Raw genomic sequence first — 26,574 nt, 5'->3', positions numbered from 1 at the left:
CCCCCTCAAAACGCGTTCGGGTCGGAGCGCCACGGACGAGCTGCCAGCAGAAAGAATAAGAGGCGCCTGAGAACCGAGAGGGTGACCTAGCGCAAAAAGGAACAACGGTGATTGTCTGAGACAAACATGCAAAAAGGGAAACACAAAAGACACAGGCACCCAAAAACCCACCGAACAGGGGTCCTGGACACAACCCCTCCCCACCCCAGCCACTCCCCAAACAAACAACGGAAAGCGACTTACATTGGACGATGAGCTCCACCACGGCTTCCCTGGGCTTCACGTTGAACCCGTTGAACTGGCTGGTCTGGCAGCGATAGGAGCCCGTCATCTCCCTGGACACGTTGACGATCCGTAGCACGCCGTCGTAGCTCTCCGACTGCATGCTCCCATCCGGCATCGGCGCCTCCTTGTCGGCCCGCGACCACAAGATAATGGGCTTGGGCTTCCCTGAAACCAGACACTCCAGCTCCACTGTGTCGCCCTCACGAACCACCAGGGGGCTCTTGCCCCGCGGCACTGACAGGCTTGGGGGAACTAAGAAAGGGAAAAACAGAAGAGGGACTGATATGGGGCTCTAGAAAGTCGGCTGGCGGGGTAAGAGGGGAACGGTCGACGGGGGGGTGGGGTGGGGGGGTGGTACAGGGTAGGTGTGATTGCGAAAGCGGATGAGCATCCATGCTCGCGGTGAACTTGATGGCATTTGGGTGCAGCGAAGTCTTGGCCGCATACACATGTTCCTACCAGCTGAGTTTTGGCTACACACCGCGAGAGGTGAGAAACACGGCAACGAGAGTGAGGGCTGTTAGCTTGGTCAATGCATTTATGAGCAAGCGAGCAAGCAGGCGTCACAGGCCAAGGTCAAGCAGAGGAATCAACTAAAATGTCTCTGAAACATGATTTACTGTGCCTGCTTCTGATAAAATGTTACTTATTAGGGCTTAGGTTGTTTGTCCTCTACTCCTGCTGTGACCCGGAAGACATGAGGCAGAAGAGAACGCCAACCAGACACAGTCAGTTTCTATGGCTACCATGTCCATCATCATCATCATCATCATCAACCTTTAGTTTCCCAGATTACACAGGTGAGTGGAACCTCTGGTGAAAAAATTATGACCTGACATTAAGAAACCACACAATCCCAGTCAAATAACAAATTTGACGAATTCGAAGGATACAAACGTCTCAACAAATAACTTCCCCTCTGCCTACCTGGTGAAGGATGCATTGTCCCTGGGAGGGCAGCACAACAAAATGATTCCCTACCAGTATATCTCAGTAGTACGCAGGGAATAGGTAATGAAACAGGCAGGCTGTGGCCAAAGAATGCACTTCTACTGAGACGCCTCCATCGATTCCCCTCTGTGTGTGTGTGTGTGTGTCCTGTGGCTAAAGATAAAACACACTGGCACTGGCAGGTTGGATCACACACCAACAATTTGCCAGTGTAATCAAGTGGGTTGGACACAGTAAACGTGTCTAATTAGCACACCTGCCTATAAAACACAGCCATTTAGTATGTGTTGTGTGTGTGTGTGTGTGTGTGTGTGTGAACCCAGGGAACCAGTTGCAGGCTCTGTTTCAAATAAACAATACAATCAATGCCAGCAGTCATGAATTCACACCCAACAAACCCCAGTGATCACACCAAAGCTCAAGCTTCCCATATCACGACCCCTCCATGGACTTAAACCAGGTCGAAACTCCACCCAGTCAACTGAAACCATATTGCAACAACACATCCAATGAATCTGTGTGATGATGATGATGAAATAACGGGTGACTTGACCCAGAAAGAATGAAATCACTGTCCTTGTCAACTTGTTTTATAATGGGTTATTTATTCAGAATGTCTTCAGTCACTGGTGTTGGTTTATGCTGGATAAACTGAATACAGTATTTATAGTTTTTTTGGTAATTGCTTTGGTACTATTTTTTTGTTGCTTTACGTGATCACAGCAAGTGTTCAAAAGAACTGATTGTGCATTCATCTGGTTTCACCACAAGATCATTGATTCAAGAATTCCATTTTTGTGAAATAAAACGAGTACATGGGTTCAGTTCAGTCATTGTAACAACCTTTTAGTCCAAGAACAAACGATGCAAGATTCATGTTTCAAAATGACTCTGAAGGTAATCTGTTACAGTACATTACAGCACATTAATTTCTGTCCGATAACCAGAAGTATGATCAATGAAATAAAAATAAAATTCTTCTATTGCAGCATACGTTTCTCATCTAATCAAATGTAACAAATACTGTGAGTAAGAAATGGAAAAATTTATTTTGCATACACCACACTTATATGCTTAAATTATATCTTTAACATTTGGTCATGTCCACTTCAAAATAAATGCAGTGAGTAAAAAACATTTTGGCACGGCAAATCCTAACCTGACACTGATCACCAGTGATGTCATTCCACAGCTTATCCATGGACTGAAGGAGGGTGACATGGTCATGGGGATGGCGCTCATAGACCTTCCACCTCCATGATGAAAATAATTGCTCACCAGAGTTGACGAAAGGAGATTATGGGGGCAGGTAGTGTCAGAAATCTGGGATTGTCCCAAAAACTTTCCTGAACTCAATTCTGAATATGGGAAATGTTACAGACCCAAAGTGGCTTACGTCCTACCAGTCCATCTTTAATTGTGACTGAACACATGGATTTGTTTCTCCCACATTGCCCAGGCAGTTGGAAAGTTGCACATTGGCCAATGATATTGCGCCCACAATGATGAGGTTTGGCCATGTCCAAGCCTGCTTTTTTTCAACAAAGATGTAGCTTGTGATGGTTCAGAGCAGATCAGTCTGAGGTTTTGAGCCTGTCAAAGTGCGGTCTGATTGCCTCTTCTGCCTTGCTGTCCATCCTGCTTCATGTTGAAAGACATTGCCAGTGATCACACCCCATCTTACAGTATGTGGTTACCAGTTATGGTTACTACTATGGATAGCAATTATGTCCTGTATTTGACAGTATGATATTGTACATGATCAATGCAGTGGTCTTTTGTGGCTCATCACACATTTCATGTGAGGGTTGTATTTCTAGATGAACATTGACTGCTGGTGCATGTGTATCGTCTTTAGTCAACATAAAATGTACTTTAAGTTCTGAAAAAATTGCTTTTTTTTCAATGATCCGCTTATTTTTTGTATTGAGAGCTGTGAATACTTACCGCATGCTTGTGTAAATAGTACCAAAGCGACCAAAAAATGAAACTTTAAATTGTTTATTAAGCCACTTAACAGAACAGCAACATCAGTCGTTAATATGCAATTAATACTACATTTAGCAACTGTTTATTAGGGACTTTAATGGATTTGTATGGTCACTAAAAGACATCACTCCAACAACAAGAGTAGCCAAATCCCGCCAAGCCTTCTTATCACACTGCTATTCAGCCGGGATTAGCCTACAACTTTTCTTGACGTTTAAACTGGCATTTGTTTAAAAATGTAAACGTTAAACAAATAAAATATCCTATTTCTGCTGGTGGGTATGGCGCCACATGATGAACAGGGCGCAGCAAAGCGATACATTCTACTGAAGGCTGTGAACATTCTGCCTTTGACATTTTGGGGTCCGCCGGTGTGGCCCGTTAAGAAGGTTAGGCGTTGCGCCTGTAGCACTGCCACCATCACTGCGCCTCAGAAAACAAGCTACTTCCTTAGAAGCCAAACACTTTCATCTTTCATTGTGAGCTAGCAGACCAAATGACCACCAGGCGGACCGAGGCAGCATGTGCATTACGTATATCGCAATTTATTGGCTTGCAACATCGCACAACCTCATCACAGCAGGGCCAAACATAATTAAATAGACTAGAATCCTCTGTACAGGCGCTACGGAGAGAAGAATGAAAACACACTTGTGAGGGGAACCAGCACAAGGGACTGTTTAGGACTTTTTTTTACAAAATAGCTAAAACATTTCATAGGTTTTCCCTTAGCTGGAACCAATGTGGCTGGATGAGAAGGCTCCTCTGGCTAATTACCACAGTTAGTTTACAGACACGTGATCTGTCTTTAGAAGACGCTAGAACTTCAACGTGACCAGTCAACCCTTGCCAGCTTAATCCTCCCGGAACCAGGATGGTGATCGGGCAATTCACGTCGCTCTTTGTGGGCCACAAAATGACACAACCAGAAAAAAAAAAAACGGCAGCAGGGCCACTAAAGCACATCAACGCAGGGCCTTAGACCGCTGTGCCACTCGGGGTCTCCCGGGATCTCCAGAGTGGCAACGAACATTGTTTGCAAATGTCCTGATACGCTGTGTGCCAGTTCAGCCACATGACATGCCAACCAACACATAGGCCATCAGTGCCCACACGAGACATATCGTCTGTGCTCACGTTCAAACAGAAAGCTAGCCCCTCCATGTCGCTCCAGCCCACTGGGCATATACAGGTACTGGCTTGTGCTGTTGGCTGGAGAATGCAATTGTAATGGAAACCCATGTATCTACTGCCTTTGTCCCATTGTGGCAACACACGTACACACACTCTCTCTCTCTCGTGCTGTGTCACTGGTTTGTGTCTGTACATGTCTGTATGACATTTAACGAGAACACACACTCACGCACAAACGCGCACACACTATTTGTACCCCCATGGGTGCCTGCTGCGCCCTTGTGTGTGTGTGTGTGTGTGTGTGTGTGCGCTCGCATGCTTGCAGAAGGTGTGTCTGCATGTAAGGTTTGATTTCCCCATGGGCTCAGTCCGACCCAGGTTCGGACACTCCTGTTTGTACCCCGGCCAGGCTGCCCCCTCTCTGGGGTGTCAGCTAGGATGACTCCACTCGTTCAGAGGCTGATTGCCGGAGCCTTCCAGGGATCCGCCGCTACCGCCACAACAGACAGCTGACTATGTGAGCTGACTGCCAATATACGGAGGTGCTCGGTACTTGTTCTTTTAACGCAGCTCGGAGAGGCGCAGGGGTCAGGGGGAGCGGGCGGGCACGGCGACGCGCCCGCTCTGAAAATAAACGACGACTCAACAGGGCTCTTTGCGCGAGTGCCGTGACTTCACTTCCCATTCTCAATGCTAACACTATGCTAATTGAGTGTTTCAGACGTAGAGGGAAAGAGAGAGAGAGAGAGTTGACCCTAGGATAGAAACATTTGTGATCTGTGACAGCGCTCTCCGTGGAGCTCCTCTGAGCTATACCCCTGTGGGGAGTGTGAGTGTCTGTGAGCACCATTTGCTGCTGGGACATACTGGGTCAGTCCTACGGGGGACATAGCAAGCCACAAGGGCACAGGGAAAGTCACTCATGAGAACATGTGTAATCCTCCAGGACTAGAACACGTGCAAATGTTTACACGTACGTGCGTGAATGTCTTATGTGGCCGTGTGTGCGTGTGTGCGTGTGTGCGTGTGTGCGTGTGTGGGCTTTTTGTATTTCTGTGCGTTTCTTCTCACAAGGTACCGCACACACCACTGAAAGGTTTCGGGTCTGGCCATATCTGATCGTCACCATGGCAAATTTGGTTCTCCTCAGCCGTGATGTGTGGCATTTCACAAACAGGGGTGAACAACAGCTCCATCCATCACTAAAAACGGCTTTACTTCTCTAGCTACACTTACCGACTATTTCATAAAACAGGTTATATTAGTGGAGATTCCGTTCGCTGATGTGAAACTTGCTGTTCACTAAAAGGCACGGAAGCTGAAGCAAACCTGACAGAGTTGGTTGAATCAACAGAGAACTTACAAACAAATGCATTGACTCATTCACCCATAACTTCAGTGAGCCAACAAGGGAACTGGAGAGAAAGAGTGTTTATGCTTGCTAGATAACATATTAAATTGCAACTCAGCGCTCCACTTTTTATATTATATTTGGGTTGCTGTGTCTATCTTTCCATTTTATTATAGCAAACACAAACATTGGACAGTTTAACTGATAGAACGGAGAAAGACAGACAGAGTAATGGGCTAAAGACATGGATCATTTCAAAACGGTCTCAACCCCTGATTCTGGATGGCTAAGGGTTGAGGTAATATTTTGCAGTGGGGCTGAACTAAGGTTCTGAGAGAGCAATATTACCCAAGGCAAATATTCCAAATTAAATAAATCAAATTAGAGGTGGTCTCCAAGTCTAACTCTGCTTCTAGAAGGCCAGGGTCTCTAACCAATATTTATTAATACAGCGTGGTGCCTTATTTTTAATCAACTGAGCCCTTAATTGATTTGCGTGATTTATTAACTGCAGTTATTCATTTGGGTGGAGCAGTGTTCTATGCAGTTGGGTTTCCCAGGTGTGAAAACGGCTGATGATTGAGAAACTGCTTATTCAGGAACAGATTCATTCCCCAAATGTGGGAGAAAGAGAGAGGTGATTTTCTATCCCAATAATAATTATTTTGAATCAATTACTACAGGTCTCGGGCTGAGCTAGGAGCCACGATAGAAACCAGTGGAGCTTATATCTCTGTGGGACTGGGTTGGAGATGTGGGAGTACGATGCTCAATTACAACTGTGTGTATACTGTAGCAAATTGGCAAGGTTTGATATTTTGTTGCCACGTGTAACCAAGGCTGCAACATAGTTCAGAGAATAAGGATTGGGTTCACTGAAAGCTTGCCAGATAGTCACTATAGTAGGTCAATCTATTTTCCTTGTCTTTCAATAGACTTTAATGTGAACAAATGTACCCCCCTGTTAAGTGCAGATCACACAAGTTGCAATGGGGAATGTGATTCATTTAAGCGGAATAGGACAAGTCACTGTCTCTTTCTCCCTCTGTAGTTGTCTTCAGCTACAGTAGAGTAAGAGGACGGTGACTGTGTTGACCCGGTAGCATGAGAACGGAGGCGGCCATATACTGGACGGGGAAATCTGGGCTCTCGTTTAGATTCTGCTCATGAATAATTAATTCGCTTTGGAATATCAGAGTGATCAAATGAAAAAAAGAGAGGCTTGGCTAGCTAATGAGAGTGGGATGATTGCAAATATTAGCACACTTTTGTGTGTGTGTGTGTGTGTTTGGGGTGAGAGAAGGGGGGGGGTAGTAAGAAATATGGTGTGAGTTTTGCTCAGGATAAGTGTTAGCCTGGGCTGCCTGAAGGAAAATGGTTGTCGGGTGAGGTAGAGGCTGGGCTGTGCACTCTAGGGGCTGTGCTTGGAAAGCAAGGATGGGCAAAACTGAACTCTTCGTGAGGAACAGATTTGCCTGCACTCGTCATTCATCTGCTGTAATGGATTTTATGCAACTTTGATTGTTGTAAATAAAAAATTGTTACGCTACCCCTCTTGATGTGACTTACAAAGGAGAATGTGAAACATCTATACATCTATGGATAAAGATTGCCCAGTGCAATATTTTATGATTAATATCTAAAACAAAAGGGCAAACATATAAAACATCTAGAGTAAGGTCCGGAAATAACTGGACGGTGACACTAGTTTTGTTATTTTGTCTGTTTACCAAAATATATTCAAGTTACATTTAAATAATTAATATGGGCTTAAAGTGCTGTTTCTCAGCTTTCATTTGAGGATATTCACACCCAAATTGGAGGATGTAATATGTAGCCCCCTCTTTTTCAAGGGACCAAAAGTAATTGGACAATTGACTCCAAAGCTGTTTCAAAAACAGCTGTGGGCTTAATAATTATAATAATTCCTTAATAATTTCTTCATCAATTAAGCCGATAAAAGGCCTGGAGTTGATTCCAGATGTGGCATTCACATTTGGAAGCTGATGCTGTGAACCCACAACATGCAGCCAAAGGAGTTCTCAATGCAAGTGAAACAGGCCATTCTTAGGCAAAAATAATAATAATTCCATCAGAGAGATAGCAGGAACATTAGGAGTGGCCAAATCAACAGTTTGGTACATTCTGAGAAAAAAAATAACATACTGCTGAGCTCTGCAACACAAAAAGGCCTGGACGTCCATGGAAGACAACAGTGGTGGATGATCGTAGGGTCCTTTCCATGGTAAAGAAAAACACCTTCACAACATCCAGCCAAGTGAAGAACACTCTCCAGGAGATAGGCATATCATTATCCAAGTCTACCGTAAAGAGAAGACTTCACGAGAGCAAATACAGAGGGTTCACCACAAGGCACAAACCATTCATATATCTCAAGAATAGAAAGTCCAGATTAGACCTTGCCAGAAAACAACTAAAAAAGCCAGCCCAGTTCTGGAACAGCATTCTTTGGACAGATGAAACTGAGATCAACCTGTACTAGAATGATGGGAAGATAAAAGAACAGACAAGGCTTGGAACGGCTCATGATCCGAAGCATACCACATCATCTGCAAAACACAGTGGAGGAAGTGTGATGGCATGCATGGCTTCCAATGGCACTGTTTATTGATGATGTGACAGAAGACAGGAGCAGCCGGATGAATTCTGAAGGGTATTGTGACATATTTTCTGCTCAGATTCAGACAAATTCAGCAAAGATGATTGGACAGCACTTCACTTTACAGATGGACAATGACCCAAAACATACTGCAAAGCAACCCAGGAGTTTTTTAAGGAAACGAAGTGGAATATTCTGCAAAGGCCGAGTCAATCACCTGATCTCAACCCGATCGAGCAGGAATTTCACTTGCTGAAGACACAATTTAAGGCAGAAAGACCCACAAACAAACAACAACTGAAGACAGCTGCAGTAAAAGCCTGGCAAAGCATCGCAAAGGGGGAAACCCAGCGTTTGGTGATGTCCATGCGTTCCATACTTCAAGCAGTCATTGCCTGCAAAGAATTCTTGACAAAATATAAAATATTAACATTTTATTTATGATTGTGTTCATTTGTCCAATTACATTTGAGCCCCAGAAATAAGAGGACTGTGTATGAAAATGGTTGCAATTCCTAAATGTTTCATACAGTATTTTTGTTCAACCCCTTGAATTAAAGCAGAAAGTCTGCATTTCAATTGCATCTCAGTTGTTTCATTTCAAATCCACTGTGGTGGCGTACAAAGCCAAAATTATTAAAATAGTGTCAGTGTACAAATATTTCCGGACTTAACTGTATATAGCTTGATCTGTTTGGCCCACATGGTCAGGGAAGAGAGTCTCACTGACCCATGCATTATCTCAAATGCCACTCACAGAATTTTGCCTTAGAGATCAGGCATTTACAAAATGACAAGCAGGAATAGTTGCCATCCTTTACTTGGCCTGGAGCAGTGTTTAGCTGCCATGGAGTTTTACTGTGATACTTTAGATTGACTCCAACCCTTTCTAAACACTTCTTGTGCATGAGTCTTCATCTCTCTCCAAGCACTTCCACGACATGTGGCCCTGGCAGAGATGCTGCGTAATCTGCTCTAAATGTTTTTTCTAAATGAGACTGTAATTACCTCTTTCCCTTCAGTAGGGCAGCAGAGATGTCTTAGTTATCCTCCAAAAAAACACTATACAATCTTTTTTATGTGGTGGGGGGCCTGACCATTATTTTTCTGGGTTTTTGCTCAAAAAAAAAAAACACTTTCTTAATAGAAAACAATTGGGAACACTATTGAATGTTGTAAGTCCACAATAATACTTAAACCACATTGGGAGAGAAAAAAATTTAGTTGAGGAAAGTGGTGGTGGTGATCGTTAACTTTACCTCAAGTGTGCATATTTTCAGGCTTGTTTAGCTGACCTAAGATGTTTACTTCAACAACTTGGGAGTAATTAATGTTAACTGCACAGGGACACCACAAGATACCTTTGGTTACTGGTCAAATGCTTTAACAACTAGGATATATGTCACATTTAACTGGAAGAAGGTTTGTGGAGAAGACTTTATCTACCAGAACACAATTGTTTTCATTATGCTAATGGCTATGACAACACCACAGGCAAATGCACACAGAGGGGAAATTCTTACTGCCTCTTTAGAAAGTTTCAGGACATAGGAATCACTGATGAATCCAGTTTGTCTTATGGGCGAATGTTAAATACATTTAGTTTATTCCCTACAAAGTAGTCTTCTGTCCTACCAAGGAGTGAACTGCCCCACAGAGACAAACAATGCTCTTTACTGAAAACAGTAAACTAGACAGCTGCACCCAAACTATGCTCATCTCATTGCATCCAGATTTTACCGAAATTGTAAATGTACAATCTGTAACATCATCTGAACATTCATCTTTAAACTCGGCTCTTATCCCATTGCCTCACGCTATGTTCACCACCCAATGTCTGTAATTCTGACAACTTTAACGTAGACGCAGCATTAAAGAAGACCAGTGTTGAAGATATTCATTGTGTACATTTTCTGTATTCATTCACATATGTTGTCTACCACTGGCAGGACCATTTAAGGTTCTGGCTGTGTGTAAATGTCCTTTGCAGATTCATGTGATTCAGATTTTTTATAACAGGTTTCTGTGGTTGGAGTTTTATCGTGCGGATTCCATGACTAGTTGACGTACTATACATAACAGATTATATAGGCCCTTACAGAGTAACTCCTCCTAACTACTAACTTCACAGTCTTGCCATTGGTTAATAGGCTAATAAACTGCTCGGTCATTGGCTGACATCGAAATTGCCCATTAAGTTAATTTGTACAGTAGTGACATCCAATATATGAAACAAAGACTGTTTGTGTTGATACAGCACTTGTGCTAATTCTGAACTTAGCAGTGTAGGCCCCAAATAAATCTTGAGAATGACATTTACCAAAGAAGTACACAGTTTGATTCTATAATAGTTTAATGCTGGCTGCATCACTCTATACTCACCTTTTTATCATATCACATCAGCAACCCCAGGTACAGCACCCCAAAAAATAAAACGATAATGCTTAAAAAGAATCACATCCAAGCACAAAAGTCCCTTTCATGTTACAGTATATTATAATCATATGAACTGTTTTCCTTTGTGTTTCTCTCTTCTCCACTCAGACAGCAGCAGTGTTGTTCCACATTAAAGACTGTTCCTGCATCAGTGGGCCCCACACACACACACACGTTCGCGTGCGCGCATCCTCCAAAAGAAAAGGCTGCACTACTTAGAAGATAATGAGGAAACAAACTGGGCAGGTGCGATTGATCCCACTGTTTTATTGCACCGAGGATTATCAAAGGATTATCTTACGCTAATTATGCACAAAGGTCGACAACAGGCTTTCATGTTTCTACGGCAGCAGGGTGGGTTGTCATAGATGATGTGCAGTTAAAAGAGAGAAAGGGGGCTTGCAAGAGCTACGTACGTAGAGGAAAGTGAGCACAGGCAGATGTGTAAGCACACACATACACACATACACACACACACATAAAGGTATTTTGATTTACTACACTTTTAGGGACATTTCCAAATCAAAAAGTCCAATGATTCCTAACCACTGACCCTAACCAAAACCCCTATAACCATAACCACCATAAGTCACAAACACACACGGTATATTAACAATATTAACAAACATTTCAAAAACACGAAACCTGCAGCCCACAATTTCGGAACGCTTCTTCAGGAGCAGAACCACGTCTCAATTGGTAAATCCAATCTGGGAACAAACAGGCTCAGGATGAGAGACTACCAGCCTTCATGGCTGATGAATTCCAAGTGGAAATTCCCAATCGGAGAAGCCCTGATATTATTGATCGGATACCTTCCATTGGAGATGGAGGCAGTACAATAATAGGAGATGACACTGCGACACACAGGGATGAGCGATCAATGAATAACCTCTGAGCAGGGATTACCCACGATGTCACCCTGAGCCCCCTATCCGAACCCTGTGCGCTTGTTCTTCTATCTAACCCCTTCTTGTCTTCCTTCCTCCCCCCAACTACCCCTTCCTTCCCTGACCCCTGTCAATCCACCGACCACATGAGTCCTGTGGCTCTGGCAACAACCAAAAGCTCAACCTCTGGTTGTTCTCTTGTAACAAAGCCACTATTCCAGTCTAACCACCAAAATGACCTTATCTGATGTCACCCAGGTTGGATGTATATTGAATGCATGTCATGTTTGTTGCACAAAAGCTAGGAGCAGAAGACGATTAAATGAATGGAGGGGATGGAATTAGTTTGGGAGAAAGGCTGGGTCCTTAAAGACTCCCATTTCCCTATTTAGCCCATTACCATTAACTAGAGACTGGGTCAAGTAGTGAATTACAGGGGATATGGTACATTTAAAGATGAAACCTTAGTTTCTGTAGTTAAATACCAGGCAATATGATTGGATGTTTGGTTCTGATTAGTTTGGGGATGAAAATAGGTCACTTATTGGATAAATGAATAGCGGAAAATTCAATAGTTGACTAAAGAAAGGAATAAAAAAAGCCTTTCTAATGTCGTGTGTGTGTTTATGACCATTGGTTCATTCCTGATAATCTACAGTATTCAGATCCCTTCACTTTCTCCATATTTTGTTGTGTTTATGGGGAGTGACTTCCTCCATATTTTGTTGTGTTTATGGGGAGTGACTTCCTCCATATTTTGTTGTGTTTAATGGGAGTGACTTTCTCCATATTTTGTTGTGTTTATGGGGAGTGACTTTGTCCATATTTTGTTGTGTTTATGGGGAGTGACGTTCTCCACATTTTGTTGTGTTTATGGGGAGTGACGTTCTCCATATTTTGTTGTGTTTATGGGGAGTGACGTTCTCCATATTTTGTTGTGTTTATGGGGAGTGACGTTCTCCATATTTTGTTGTGTTTATGGGGAGTGACGTTCTCCATATTTTGTTGTGTTTATTGGCAGTGACGTTCTCCATATTTTGTTGTGTTTATGGGGAGTGACGTTCTCCATATTTTATTGTGTTTATGAGGAGTGACGTTCTCCATATTTTGTTGTGTATATGGGGAGTGTTGGTGAACTGCAAACGTAGGTTTCTCCACAGTTGTTTAATGTGGTCCAAGTCTGGGCTAGCCCTGGGCCACTCAAGGACATTCACAGATCTGTCTTAATGCCGCTCTAGCATTGCTGTGTCCTTTAGGTCATTGTTGTGCTGAAAGGTGAATATCCATGCCAGTCTGTGCTCCTGGATCTTCAAGGAACTCTCTGTATTTTGCACTATTCATCAGCTCTCGGAAGAGTCTTCCATTTCATAATGGATGGATACCACTGTGAACCTTGGAACTTTCAGCGCTTTAGCATTTTTTCATAACCTTGTCCAGGAGTATGCCTCAGCATCTCAGAGGTCTATGGAGAGTTCATTATATAGAAAGTTGGCTGTCTGAATTTGCTACAAATCAAGCACCAGAGACATCAAGGGGGAACAAAGGGCACAGAATGTATCTAATCTCAATTTGGGCTGTCATGGCAAAGGGCTGAATACTTATGTACATTAGTTTGATCATTTTTATCCTAAAACATATTTTTGCTTTGCCATTAGCGGGGTACTGTTTGTAATAGACTGATGGAAAAACATGTATTTTGAATCAATTGTAAATTATCTCTGGAACACAACAAAATGTGAAGATAGTGAAGGCATCTGAACACTTTCCGAAAGCACTCTATGTATAGTTTCCCTGCTGTGTCTGAGTACGCCCGGAGCAGTGCAGTTCACCAGTACTGTGCTCTGGCTGAGCGCTGGGGAGCGTATGCGTGTCTCCTGCTCTGACATGTCGGTGTGTGAGACTCACCAGTAGTGGACGAGATGTTCACGTCGATGCTGATCTCAGGTATGCCCCCCCCCTTCAGAGCGGCCACGCAGGTGTATGTGCCGAAGTCGGTGAACTTCAGGTCGATGATGTCCAGGTTGGTGGTTCCCGGGGAGATGTCCGGGTCTGTCTGGGTGATCACCATTCGCTCTGAGCTGCGCAGGGCACGTCCGTTTTTCAGCCAACCAAACGTCAGCTCCTCGGGGGGTGTGGCCTCCACCTGGATCGTTGAGCAGGAGTGTGAAAAAGGTGTGTGTGTGTGTGTGTGTGTGTGTGTGTGTGTGTCTACGTACGCGCGTGTGTCTGTGGGTACATACCTGGCAGGAGATTTTCACCTCACGACCGATCTGGATGTTGTCGTCGTTGTGGTAAGGGTCGGGGGTGATCCAGAAACGTCCCTTCTTCAGCGCTGCGGAGAGAACAATAACACACACACACACACATCAGAACTTCAGAGAGGTTCCAGGTCTGTAGGAATGTCTGGGTTATCCACAGGAGTAATTCTGAATCACTCTCAATTTGAATGTAGCCATAGACATACATTTGCTTCACTGATATTTGCAAAACAATTACAGATACAGTTGGTCTTCTGTCTATATGTAGACAGGGAAACAGTGTTTTCTTTCCCTTTTCCAACCTAAAAAAGGGAACTAGCACACCAGCTGGGAAGTCAGAGGAAAGAGTACAAAACCACATTTAGTGACGCTTATAAATGCTTCGGAAATTGATTTTGAATGGGATAGCAAATTGTAGAGTAGCAAACTCACTTCTTGCTGATCAGATTGAAATATGTTTGTCTGAGATTCACTTTGGCCATTCATAGTCAGTCTGAGATGAGGTACATCCAATCAAGCAAGAGTTGCTATCACTGATTGGAGAGGAAGTCATCAAACATATACACACACACGGGCAGAAAGCTCAACATTTTGAAAAATATCAATGGAAACATATTTTATTGCTAATCCCGTTTAGTTTCCAAACACCGTCTCCAAACCCAGCTCTTCTGAGAGAAACGAATAGAAGGCTGATTCCATTATAATGCATGTTGCGTTGTTTTTCAGAGCTTCGGCGGTACCATTCATCTCGTGTGCACGGGAAAAAGACTGACGGTGCCACGGAAATCTTTTCATCTAGCAATTCCCTGGTGACATTATCATATTCAGCTTGGTGAGGAGGAAAATGAAAACAAAACCTGCATGTCAGATTTAAACACAGCAAATTGAATGTGCAAAACATTGTGACGCTGAAGCTGAGCGAAGGGAGGAGTTTTGATGTTATTCGATATCATTTGACCATTTAAAATACATGAATATCGTTACACCTGGTGGCAGATACACACACCACAAACTGTTGAACATTAACAGACCCAAAGACCTGTTTTTATCAGGGTCCAAAAAAGGTCTGGCACCGAAAGATCAGACTGAATGGTTCAAATCAATGTCTGTGATGATGTGATCCGGTGAAGGAATGAATTACAGCTGACATTTCTTGTAAACATTTTAGACTCATGTCAGGCTACATTGTTATACATGCTGGGATAAAATCAATTCCACGTTGTGTTTTGGTAAACCAGAGCTGGGTGAATCACAATTAATAATAAAAATTTATCAGAATGTATCATTCAAGTACAGAAACGTCAAGCTTAAAGGCTCTATGCATGCAATTCCATGAGTTTGGGTCATATTTGAATGCAGTTTCACCCAAGTCTGATTAGACTTGTTGTACCTCAAGAACTTTGTGGTCTTGAGAGCAATTTTTTATAACCATTTCTAACAAATGTTTGAATTAAGATAGTCAGGGATTTTCTGCAAATGGCCATATATGCAAACATCAACCAATGTACAGTTGTGCTCAAATGTCTGGATACCCTTGGAGAAATGGTAATATATGTACCATTTGTAAAGAAAACATGACTGAGCAGGCAAAACATGTCTTTTATTTCATATGGGATTCACATTCAGCTGTTCAGTAGGTCATAACAGAATGGCACAATCATAAAACAAAACATAGCAACAAAGGAAGAATTTAACTGACCCCTGTTCAGAAGTCTACATACCCTTAGTTCTTAATACTGTGTATTGCTCCCTTTAGCATCAATGACAGCATGCAGTCTTTTGTAATAGTTGTCTATGAGGCCCCAAATTCTTGCAGGTAGTATAGCTGCCCATTCGTATTGGCAAAATACCTCCGGGTCATGCATAGTCTTTGGTCGTCTTGCATGAATCGCACGTTTGAGATGTCCCCGAACAGTGGCTCGATGATATTAAGGAGACCTGTAATGGCCACTCTTCACCTTCACCTCTGCCAGTATTTTCTGATATCATCCTGCATTCATCTTGCCATAACTTTTCTCAAGATTCCCTGTGCTTTTAGAGCTCACACAACCCCAAAATATCAGTGAGCCACCACCAAGCTTCACAGTGGGGATGGTATTCTGTTCACAATAGACCTTGTTGACCCCTCTCCAAACATAGCGCTTATGGTTGTGACCATAAAGCTCTATTTTGGTCTCGTCACTCCAAATTACAGTGTGCCAGAAGCTGTGAGGCGTGTCAAGGTGTTGTCGGGCATATTGTAACCAGGCTTTTTTGTGGCAACTCGACCATGCAGCTCATTTTTGATCAAGTATCGTCATATTGTGCTCCTTGAAACAACCACACCGATTTTTTCCAGAGAAGCCTGTATTTCTCCTGAGGTTACCTATGTTTTTTTCTTCGTATCCCAAACAATTCTTTTGGAAGTTTTGGCTGAAATCTTTGGTCTACCTGACCATGGCTCTGTATCAAGAGGTCCCCAAGTTTTCCACTTCTTAACAAGTGATTGAACAGTACTGACTGGCATTTGCAAGGCTTTGGATATCTTTTTATATCCTTTTCCATCTTTATAAAGTTCCATTACCTTGTTACGCAGGTCTTTTGACAGTCACTACCATAACTGAAACATGCCTAAAAACCATATCAGAACAGATGAACTGGAATGATAAATTCTCTTCTGGATGTCCAAACAAGAAAAGGAACCAGGCAAGCCTAGTTTGGCCAGCCCGTGATTAGAAGGGATGATGGTGTTGCCTTCACTGAATTCAAACCGGTGTCTCCTGTGACAGGCTGTGTCTTTAACCACTACGCCGCTAAGCTATACACGTGCTGGGTGTCGGTTATATAATTCTCCATTGTTAAACCAATTAGTTGAAACATGGCGGGTTCATTTATTTAGAATCACTCCATGACAGGTTTGTTTCTTTAGAAAACAATGACAGTTAAATAGCCAACCACTATACTATATGTAAATCGAAAGCAATGGCCAAATCTCAAATCGCATATTACATACTACATGTACATACTACTGATGGTGAAGTACTGTTTTGTATATAGTAAGGTAGGACGCCAGTATTGGGACTGATTGGGATATACTACCTCGTCATAAAACAGTGTCTCGACATTAGATCATTTTGTAATCCAACATCACACCAGCCTCTAATCTGCATTTTTAGACTTCTGCACTGAACTGTCAAATCTCAGTGACCTAGCAGCTATAACTTGGCCATACTCTTCTTAAACTAGAATACTTCATGCATTCAAACTACTCCTAAGCAAAGCTAACTTCAGGCACTCAAACAAACTACAAAACATAGCTACTTTACTGTACATAATGTTAATGCACCCTAAAACGGAAGGACTTACTATAAAACATGCTGCGATTTCTAAATGGTTAATCCGATCTGGATGATCTGGATACCCTCAAATTGACAGTATGTGCTTTAAAGGGATAGTTCGTTCAAAAATAATATTTATTTTGATTTATCAAGAGTCATTCTATTTTAAACAATCCATTATTCAGCTCTGTCTCAGTCTGTAATTAGCGTTATTAGCATTGCACAAATTCATTAATGGAAATTGTTCATACCGCTATCGCAAAAGCTGCATTGCAAGCAGAAAACTACTCTAAAACAGTCCAAACTAAGACTATAGGTGTTGTTTACCTCAAAGAACATGACGATGTTTTGTTCCTCAAAATGAAGTTTTATTTTTGCAATAAAATTCTCATTTCAAATAAACGGGTACTTCCTGTGTTTACCAGTCAGTTTTGTTCACAGTTGTATTAATCCACGTGTTCTTTCAGGAAGTGTAAGTGTATACATCACAGTAAACTAAAGTTAGTATTCACTAGCTAGAAAGCAAGTTACCTATTTGATCTCTGATATTCACCTCGGACAGTCAAACTTAATTTGCTTGAGAGAGAAAGGAAAATACATGCATGTTATGTCTGACTCCATACGAAGGATGTTTTTCGGGGGATAGAGCCTTATTTGTTCTAACCATAATATACAGACGATGAATTGACTGAATAGAAGCTTGCCAGCAGGTAAAGGGGGCGATGGTGAACATGTTAATCCCCAACCCTTGCCCAGAATATCCAGAGCCAATGTGTACTTTGTGTATTATAACATAGCAATTGGAAGAATTATTTACTCTGAAGTATTATTTACTGCCTTGTCTCCACGGGTTAAACTGGGTAACTTGATGGAATTGCATTCACCTTCAGTCCTCTTCTAAGTGAACCTGGGTAACGATCCTCTGCAGTTAAATATTTCTCACAAACAAAGTCTTGTTGACAAATTTGCTCCATTGGTTCTCCCATAATACCACTCGGGAGAGGCAGAGGTATCGTCCCAATTGCATAGTGGGTAGAATTTAATTTCAACTCAAGACCCAAGAGCAGGCAAACAGGTTGGTCATATGTGAACAGGCAGAAGTCGACTAGTCGATACAAACAAAGGAAATCCAGAAGTTCAAGGTTTATTTGTCAAATGCACCAAACAACACAGTGTCATCCTGCACAATGAAATTCTTGTAACAAGGCACACAACATCTACGTAGTAAGAATTAAGAGATATATAAAGCAAAAATAGAGCAAGAAATATAGCAATAATATACATAACAGTGTAAACTAGCAGCAATTTTAAAAAGAGTAGAATGGAGTATATGAACAATATAGTTAGAAGTATTGAATATTATAGATAGTAATGTATATTATTGCTATACTTGCTATGTAAACTAGGAGGCAAAATACAAAATGCAAGTGTGTATGTCAAAAAGGCACAGACTAGCAGAAGCTAAATCGTAAAAACACAGAAGGTATGCTAGGATCAAAGAACATTAGAAAGCTATCACAAACTCTTGAACGGGCATTGTATTTCGGGGATTGTGAGCTGGGAGGAGTGCTGCGTTCATTGTGATTGGGATCTGGAGGATCTTGTTATCTGGAGGCCATATTATGTCATCCTGGTGAAGGGGTTGAGAGATGGAACTGTGAACAGACCTTAAAGATATGGCAACGAGGGAAACCTCAAGTCTCCTCTTTCACATCCCTTGTACCTTTCTTATGACCATGGCATTTTCCACAATTACAAATATTATTCTGATGTTAACCAATGAAAATGGGCCAGCTAGGCGAAGCAACCTAACTTCACATAGCATGTTGAGGTTAAAGTTCAAACTCACCTCGATGACATCACAGCCGAAGAACAAAAGCTGTGTATGGTGGCTATAGGAAATAGTTTGCTAGTACCAGTTTGAAATCAGCCAATTCCAGTTGTTTCGTTAGAATACAGTCTAAAAAATCTATGCTATGAGTTGAATGTATGTCTATACAGAATTTTAGTCAGCTTTTTTGTTTCTACATCTGATATGTATTATGTGTTGCGGATGCAATTTCGTATGTCTGCTAATATAAAATAACTTGTGCTGAATCACAGTATAGCTAGGGATAGACAGTGACCTTCACAATAGGAACGCTCAGTATTAAGGACAAGTGACCTCTTTGTGTGCACGCTCCCAAGAGAACACCTCAGTACTTAATAACGTCCATATGTTGGAACACTCCCTGAAAGGTGGAACACGGTACAGTAATAATATTGGACATCTGGACACAATGGTGGAAGCAGTTATACAAACACTTGAAGCTGTGTACATGACGTACAGAATGGCTCTAATCAGAGGAATAGTTAAGCACATAGAAATAGGTAGAGTAAGGAGAGTCATTTCATTAAAATGGTTTAGAGTGGTTCCTCGACTGTATAAAAGGCTATTTTGTGCTGTCTCCGTGTAGAGCTGGTCCATTACAGCATTCCATTCATTCTAGTACACAGAACAGTTCCTGGGGGACTACTATAATCCAATCAGATCCCATTGTGTGTGTTTGTGTGAGAGAGTGTGTGTGTGGGGGTTCCTTTGTGTGTGTGGCACACAGGTGTCAGTGCTCGCATTGGTTTAAAAATGCAACAATCCACTTTACTCTAGTTAAGCGTTGAGAACACTCCAACCAATGTCAAGTCCAACACAGTGCAGACCACCAAACCGTTGTCTTGAGAACACGTTGTTCACCGAACCAGCTCTGCGCGTTCTTCCCTGAAACATCCACTTCCATTGTTAGTCCAAACAAAGTGCAGAAGGGGTTTATCACACCATCAGGACCAGCCCGCCCTGACTTTTCGCTACTTCCTCAGTGACTTCCTCTTCAGGTTATGACGTGAGCTGTTCCCATATACGTACCGCTCACGTACTGTCCATTGGTTTAACACGGTGTCTGCTAAAAGGGACCGCGTGCAGTGTTGTGGCCGTACAACAACAGCAATCGCTACAAACGCCCAGTGAATCTTTAACGCAGTAACCGCCTGCTCACAGAGTTTTCCCATTTCCCGCTGAAGGGCAAACCTGACACGGCGCTAGTTTCAGTCCGCTCTAACAGCCATTCCAGCGCTTCATCCATATATGATGAATCTGTGCGATCAGCTTGTCGGCGTACAGGGAAGACCCAGACACGAAAATTGGAATCCTACAGAATGGCTGAGGCGAATTAGCCTAGCCAACCGAGGCCGAGACGAATAAGCATAACAGACCAGAGCTCGAGAGGGGAGGGGCAGGTTGTGGGGAGGCGCGGAGAGCCTGATCCCGAATTGGAAAGAAAATAACAGATTGGAAAAAGACAGGAAACTTACTGTGTCCAAGTACCATGAGCACCTAGGCATAGAAAGATAGTTAATGTACACAAAAACACATTTTCCTTGCATTATTAATAGCTGGTTCTCTCTTCACCGCCCTGATATATACATATAAATATTTATACATGTTTTTATTTTTTTATAGAACAAGGGGACCTGTGTGTGTGCGAGAAAATCTGTTATAAATAAGTAGTGGATCCAGGGTATCCTTTAGCTTAAAAGAGCTTTAGTCAAAGCTTCTCTCCACAGAAGAGATTCCTACTCGGATTTACCAGAAAGAGAACGTAAGGAACTTCCATTTAAAATTACATTTGAGTCCAAATGACTCGCCGGGCCTTTTTATGGTGTTAAACACTTGAATGAAATACACAGAAGTCCTCTGAGTGCATACGCAGACATTAGACAACACTTTCGCAACGCCAAGCAAGATGTTCCCCCCTCTGATTATCTAAAGAGGTTACACTGACATTGGAGCTACGGCATTAATGAATAGGACGCTTCTTCAGTTACCGCCACTTTGTTTGGCTCTATGAATGAGAATCATGATGCGGCTCCTGCTGTGCTGTTTAGCCAAAGTGCTTGAGACTTTAATGTTCTCCCAGAGAAAGCTAAGTGTTTTGTTTTACTGAAGTGTACCTCCCACAAGGCCAGGAAAACTAGGAAAATCCGACCTTCTGGGGACACTTCCCCGGCATCATGAGAGGAAGGCTGTTTTAGGGGTAGTTTCATGGGTTTTGGGGTTAGGATCATGGTTAAGTTAAGCATTAGTCAAAATAGGGTTTTGAATGGGAATATGTTTTCTTGTTCCGTATTCGAAATACAATTTGGCAATGGGGTTACTTTTAGGTTTAGGAATTACTGGTTAGGTTTAGGCATTGCTGGTTAGGTTTAGGCATCAGGGCCAGTTCAACTCCAGACATGAAGGTTCAATTATGTAGGTTAGGGTAAGCGTTAAGTCATTAAGTTTAGGTTAAGTGTTTAGATATAGGGAACATACTACATTTTTGGGTCAGGTTTAGGTCCCCACAAGAATAGAAACGTGAGCGTGAGTGTGTTTATTTGTGTGTGGCTGTGTGTAATAGTCTTTGTGGCGGTTGGTGAATAACAACAAGCGGTGGGCTTTAACATGAATCGTCAGATAATCACACAAAAACGGATGTCTCTGTTGGGCTTTTGGTCCTCCATAGAGGCTGGATTACAATACCCCCTCATGGGAGCTGCTTAGCTGCTAGAGGGCCACACAATGACATACACACAGAAACATTCACATCCCTGTTGAACTGTCTGTCAAATGTGGCTGACACCTGTACCTCTCATTTTCTCTATCGGCCTTTCTCTTTCTACACATTCATATGGAGACGGGTGACTAATTAAAGGAAAAACCTGAATAAAAGAGTGGAGGAACCTAACAAATGCAGATGTTTCCATACAGGTGTAATGCATGACACAATCAAACAATTAACATCCTATCATGCTGTGTGGCAGGTATAAAATACTGAGCAGGCCCCGTTGACCTTGAAAAGGAGGAAATTATTGAATTGACTTTGAAAGATGGTTCATGATTGGGTCCCTTCCAGGATCACAACGCCCCCAGCCATGCCGTGTCATCACCCTGCACACAGGGATCCAGCACCACGGAGCGAGCGCTCCTGGAGAAGGCCGGAATGTTCCAGACCGGACGGAGAGCTAGCAAGGGGAGTGAGGGGAGTGTCTGGAACATTTTGGAAGATGGCTAGCTCCAACCGAGAACACTTGCCTCAGATGGGGACTAATGGTGGATGCTTAGAAGGGGTTCTGTCACACTCACACTGCCCATTTCTCTCTCTCTCAATAGCCATCTCTAGTTTGGCACCACAAGATGGCTTCTGTCTGTCTTCCATCCATCCATCCGTAATTAGTAGGTCTAGCTTAGCAGTCCTCTTAAGGCCAGATGGCTCTGTTGATAGCTGGTCTATGTGACATTCTTCAAGGGTAAAGACCTACAGGGTACAAAGACCTTAGCGCCAGAGCCCAGCCGCACACGCACAAACACACTCACATGCTCACTCACTCACGCAGACATACACACACGAAGACACACGACCCGGACCCTCCCATTATCACACGTTCACAACATGCCTTCACATGCCAACACCTACACACACACACATATACTGGCGCACGCCAACAGGGACGTTCAATGTGCCGAGTGACAGGTAGCTGATGCTGCGAACGACCTTGTGGTTGATCTCTGCTTTAATTTCCGGTTGGACACTTGTGAATGCACCCAAGCGAACACACACAAACACAGCGAACACACACCACACCCCTTACCATCCGATCGCACCGCTCCACTCTGCCAGGCCCGCTAGTCCAGACCTTTACATGTGTCCTTTAATAAATGGAAATGTACGCGGCTCCGGACCAGAAACGAGCTCCAGAGTCATTCACATGCTGATTTACATGCTGACATCCGGGCTGTTACAAGTCACATCATCTGGGCTTTGTTTTTCCCTAACAAACAGCCTAAATCACATCAGCAGGAGCCTCTCCATGGAACACAGTGCAGCTTTTCTCTGCTATAATTACACAGAAACCCAAAACGAGAAGTGAAAAGAGTCTCTGAGTGTTTGTGTTTGTGTGTGTGTGTGTGCGCGTCTGTGTTCATGTTTGCTGACTGGAATTGCTGATCCCTCATTTGGAGTAATCTGGAAGGAAGAAAGTCCCTGGAGGAACTGTCGGGAAAGAAGCAACATGACGATGACGGTACAGCAGAAACCTGTTTGATTGTGGATGTTTGATTTGACCTCCAGCTCCCCTCATTTCAGACTCCTGCACCCAGCACTTTAAAATCGTGAGTGCAAGAGAAAATCTCAGACACAGTACTCAGCATGTGTAAAAGGCAAAAGAGTGCTAGGAGCAAAAAAGATGAATGCCGTCAAGCTTGTTTCTTTAACAAAACCTAGGCGTCCTCAAGACATTCCTAACAGAGTTTGTCTCTCTGACGCCCGTAAACTGACACCTCCACACGCCAGCGCACACACACGCCTCGCGGTGAACCCATTCTCTAACTAAACAATTCACTGTTGAAAAATACAGCTCCCATCCATTGTCCAAGTCATTGTTCCTATAAAGCGTCCTTTTTTTCTTTGCCAAGCGTTTCGATGTGATCCCGGACAGCCAGGATATTGACCTGCATTTGGAGACGTCCCTCCTGCTTTCAATACACGAAAAGCATCATGGCAGATGAGCAGGGCCAAGCCAACGGCGCGATAAGTCGTAACAGGGGGCAAGCCAAACACGCTTGTGTGCACGCACACACACACACACACGCGCGCACGAGCATACACAGCACTGTGGTAGAGCGTGAGCCAAACCAAGAGCCAGCACGGCTGGTGGGACAGCATGGGCAGAAACGCCACCATCTGCTGAAGACAGATCTGTGGAAAACACAGACAGCCCCTTTGGTAACACCCGCAACAGAGGGCTTTCAAGGGCTAGGGGTGCCATCAACAAAATGACACACAAACAAATACGTGCACACACACACGCACACACAAAGACGAATAAATAATGTACCAGTTGAGCTGTCCTAAATCATTAAAAACAATGTCTGACTTGGTGGGATAGTAAAGCCTGTCTTCACAGCTATAATTCTAGACTACGGTATGCCTATTCATTGTTTTGCCATAGACAGTTTCATACAAGAAGGGTTATACAGAATGTAATGAATATTAATTCATTTCATCTTATGGCTGTAGAATTTTTATTCAAAATCAAGCAAAGAAGTCGACATTTTGTTCATACTTATTTAAAAGGCTTGCTGTGGGATTTAATGTCTATTATACAATTGAAGGACATTAATAGATATGTTGGCAGTATGGAAATGTTTGTTTATATGTTTAATGTGTCAAACTGACATTTACTGCAACCGCCAAAGTAGGCTTATAGTGTACTATTTTCTTTCCCTGTGAAATGGGATTTTTCTGAAAACAATTTTGCTTGAACAGTGATTATTTGCAGATCGATTTCTGCATTGTTAACTAAAGATTGCACATCCGCATTCAGCCCTGCATAAATAGTAAATAAGGGTGAGAGGGCATCTCTGTGTGCCACGCAGATAGGTCCTGTCTAGCACACCCAATGCATGGAAAGGCAGACCTGGCCTGAGGCTCTGGAATTGATGGTCTGAACAAAGATAACTACAATACCATGTGCATTCAAATGATGTCGCTCCTAAAAACATATCTCAGTACCTTTAAGGTATACAACGATTTCACTGTTGGGTGTATTTGGACCTGGCCTGTTCGATTAACGCGTGAGTAGATGATATGCTTAAGGATTTTAGATTTTACTAGGAGCAACATCTAGCTTATTTAGTTAGTCATCGATCAAGTTTGTTTTAATGAACTCGAGCTTGATTTCAATAGAACAACAGGTGACTATACCTGCATGTATTACTAAACAATGTGGTCTGGGGAACACGTTACATATTACAAGTAAGTAATTAAGTTATTTAAACGATTGCTGCCCTAAGAGGAGTTAAACTTGAGAGAATTGCACCTATAAAATGCAACTTGACATGAAGAGCATTTGTGGTATCCAATATTGACCACAATTGAAAATGATTTTTTCTTTTCTATGCATCCATGAAGCTGGCTGTTGACTGGAATAGCCTAATATGTATATAACTACATACATTTTGTAGGCTTTGCATATGTTTGATCTAAGCTACACTGAGCATATCCTCCTACACCTATTGATTAGTATATCTTGTATGTTCTCTCTCATTATAAGGTCCACTAGGTTTTTATTTAGGCTTCACCCCCAACTACTTCCTAAGATGGAACTCAGTTAAGCGTATAGATTTATTTTGGAGATGGATCATGAAAGAATACTTTAGACCAAGCCTAGACCAACAAGTCACATTACATTTTTTGTAAACAATTAGCCATATAACATAATGTCTACTGGGGCTGATCTGGGATCAGCTGAAATTGCGCTGCATGGTTGCATGCTGCAGGACTCCAACGCGACTAGTGAAGTTCAAATGTAATACTTTTTCTGTGACATTGTAATGTTGTCACCATTAATGATGGCTGTCAATCATTGTAGACAGAAGCTGGCATCGTACCATCGCTCAACCCTATGGCACACACACACACACAGACACACACACACACTCATATAGAGACCCAGACACACACACACACACACACACACCACCATCACTATCCAAACCAGATGTTGTTTTCAGCATGTTCAAATGCACTGTGCTTCAACCAATGCAATCACAGACACTTGGCTCTTTTATTATATTGGCAATACAGTTTCCCACACAAAATCACCACAACAGCAGAAGCTCGCACTATATATATGAAATGGCGCAATGTCTCACCCTACTTCGGCTTCTCCAAAGGCAACTTTACAATTGTTGTCTGCTCCGTGTGTCAAGCACCCTGAGGGGAAGAGCCTTGGACGCTAAGTCTTCATCCCAATTGTTGGCTAAATAGCCAGTGTCTTCAATTTCACTGGCTTGGCTTAACGACTAATTGGCCAGTTAATAAGTGTCTTTAATGAGGGATTTTACATGCAACACATTGCTATTGGCTGCACCCATAGAACTAGAACATAGACTGTTCTTGCACTGAATGGAATCTTTACATAAGCCACCCTGTGGGGCTGGCAAGCGTAATGTGTTACAGCTCTCCGAATGAAAAACCTGTAATGACATCTGTCAATGGTAGTAAAATGATACTATAGTAACTCTCTAGTAACTATGTAATAACTGGAGCAACAATTCTGCAGTAACTGTAGTAACTCGGGGGTTATTGTGGTAAATGTATTACCTCTATAGAAACTGTTGAACTTAAGGGACTATGCAGTAACTCTGTCGTAACCATTTTAATAATCATTCCTGCCACTTAAATGGTGAAAATGAGTTCAGATAAGTTATTTTGAGATAGTTTCAGTCCATCAGTCACATACAGTGCAATAAAACACAAAGAGGTCAGAG

The 26,574-nt window shown here is 42.6% G+C and overlaps 1 protein-coding gene across 5 annotated transcripts in view; it reads right to left on the bottom strand.

The window, feature by feature from the left end:
• LOC105017552 (MAM domain-containing glycosylphosphatidylinositol anchor protein 2) overlaps positions 1–26,574 on the bottom strand; it is a 200,573-nt gene that overhangs the window by 60,842 nt on the left and 113,157 nt on the right. For 3 of the 5 annotated variants that reach the window (XM_020056496.2, XM_020056497.2, XM_020056498.2), the window contains exons 7-9: positions 13,897–13,988; positions 13,562–13,799; positions 244–564 (exon numbers count right to left, since the gene is read on the bottom strand). In XM_020056496.2, coding sequence (XP_019912055.2) covers positions 244–564; positions 13,562–13,799; positions 13,897–13,988 — 651 coding nt within the window. The remainder of the gene's footprint in view (positions 1–243; positions 565–13,561; positions 13,800–13,896; positions 13,989–26,574) is intronic. The other 2 variants (XM_020056499.2, XM_013138468.3) reach the window with 1 other exon arrangement.

The sequence above is a fragment of the Esox lucius genome, chromosome 18 (genome assembly GCF_011004845.1).
Source record: "Esox lucius isolate fEsoLuc1 chromosome 18, fEsoLuc1.pri, whole genome shotgun sequence".
Taxonomy (NCBI): domain Eukaryota; kingdom Metazoa; phylum Chordata; class Actinopteri; order Esociformes; family Esocidae; genus Esox; species Esox lucius.
The sequence above is the reverse complement of the archived record's forward strand: the minus strand, read 5'-3'. Positions and strand labels throughout refer to the sequence as shown.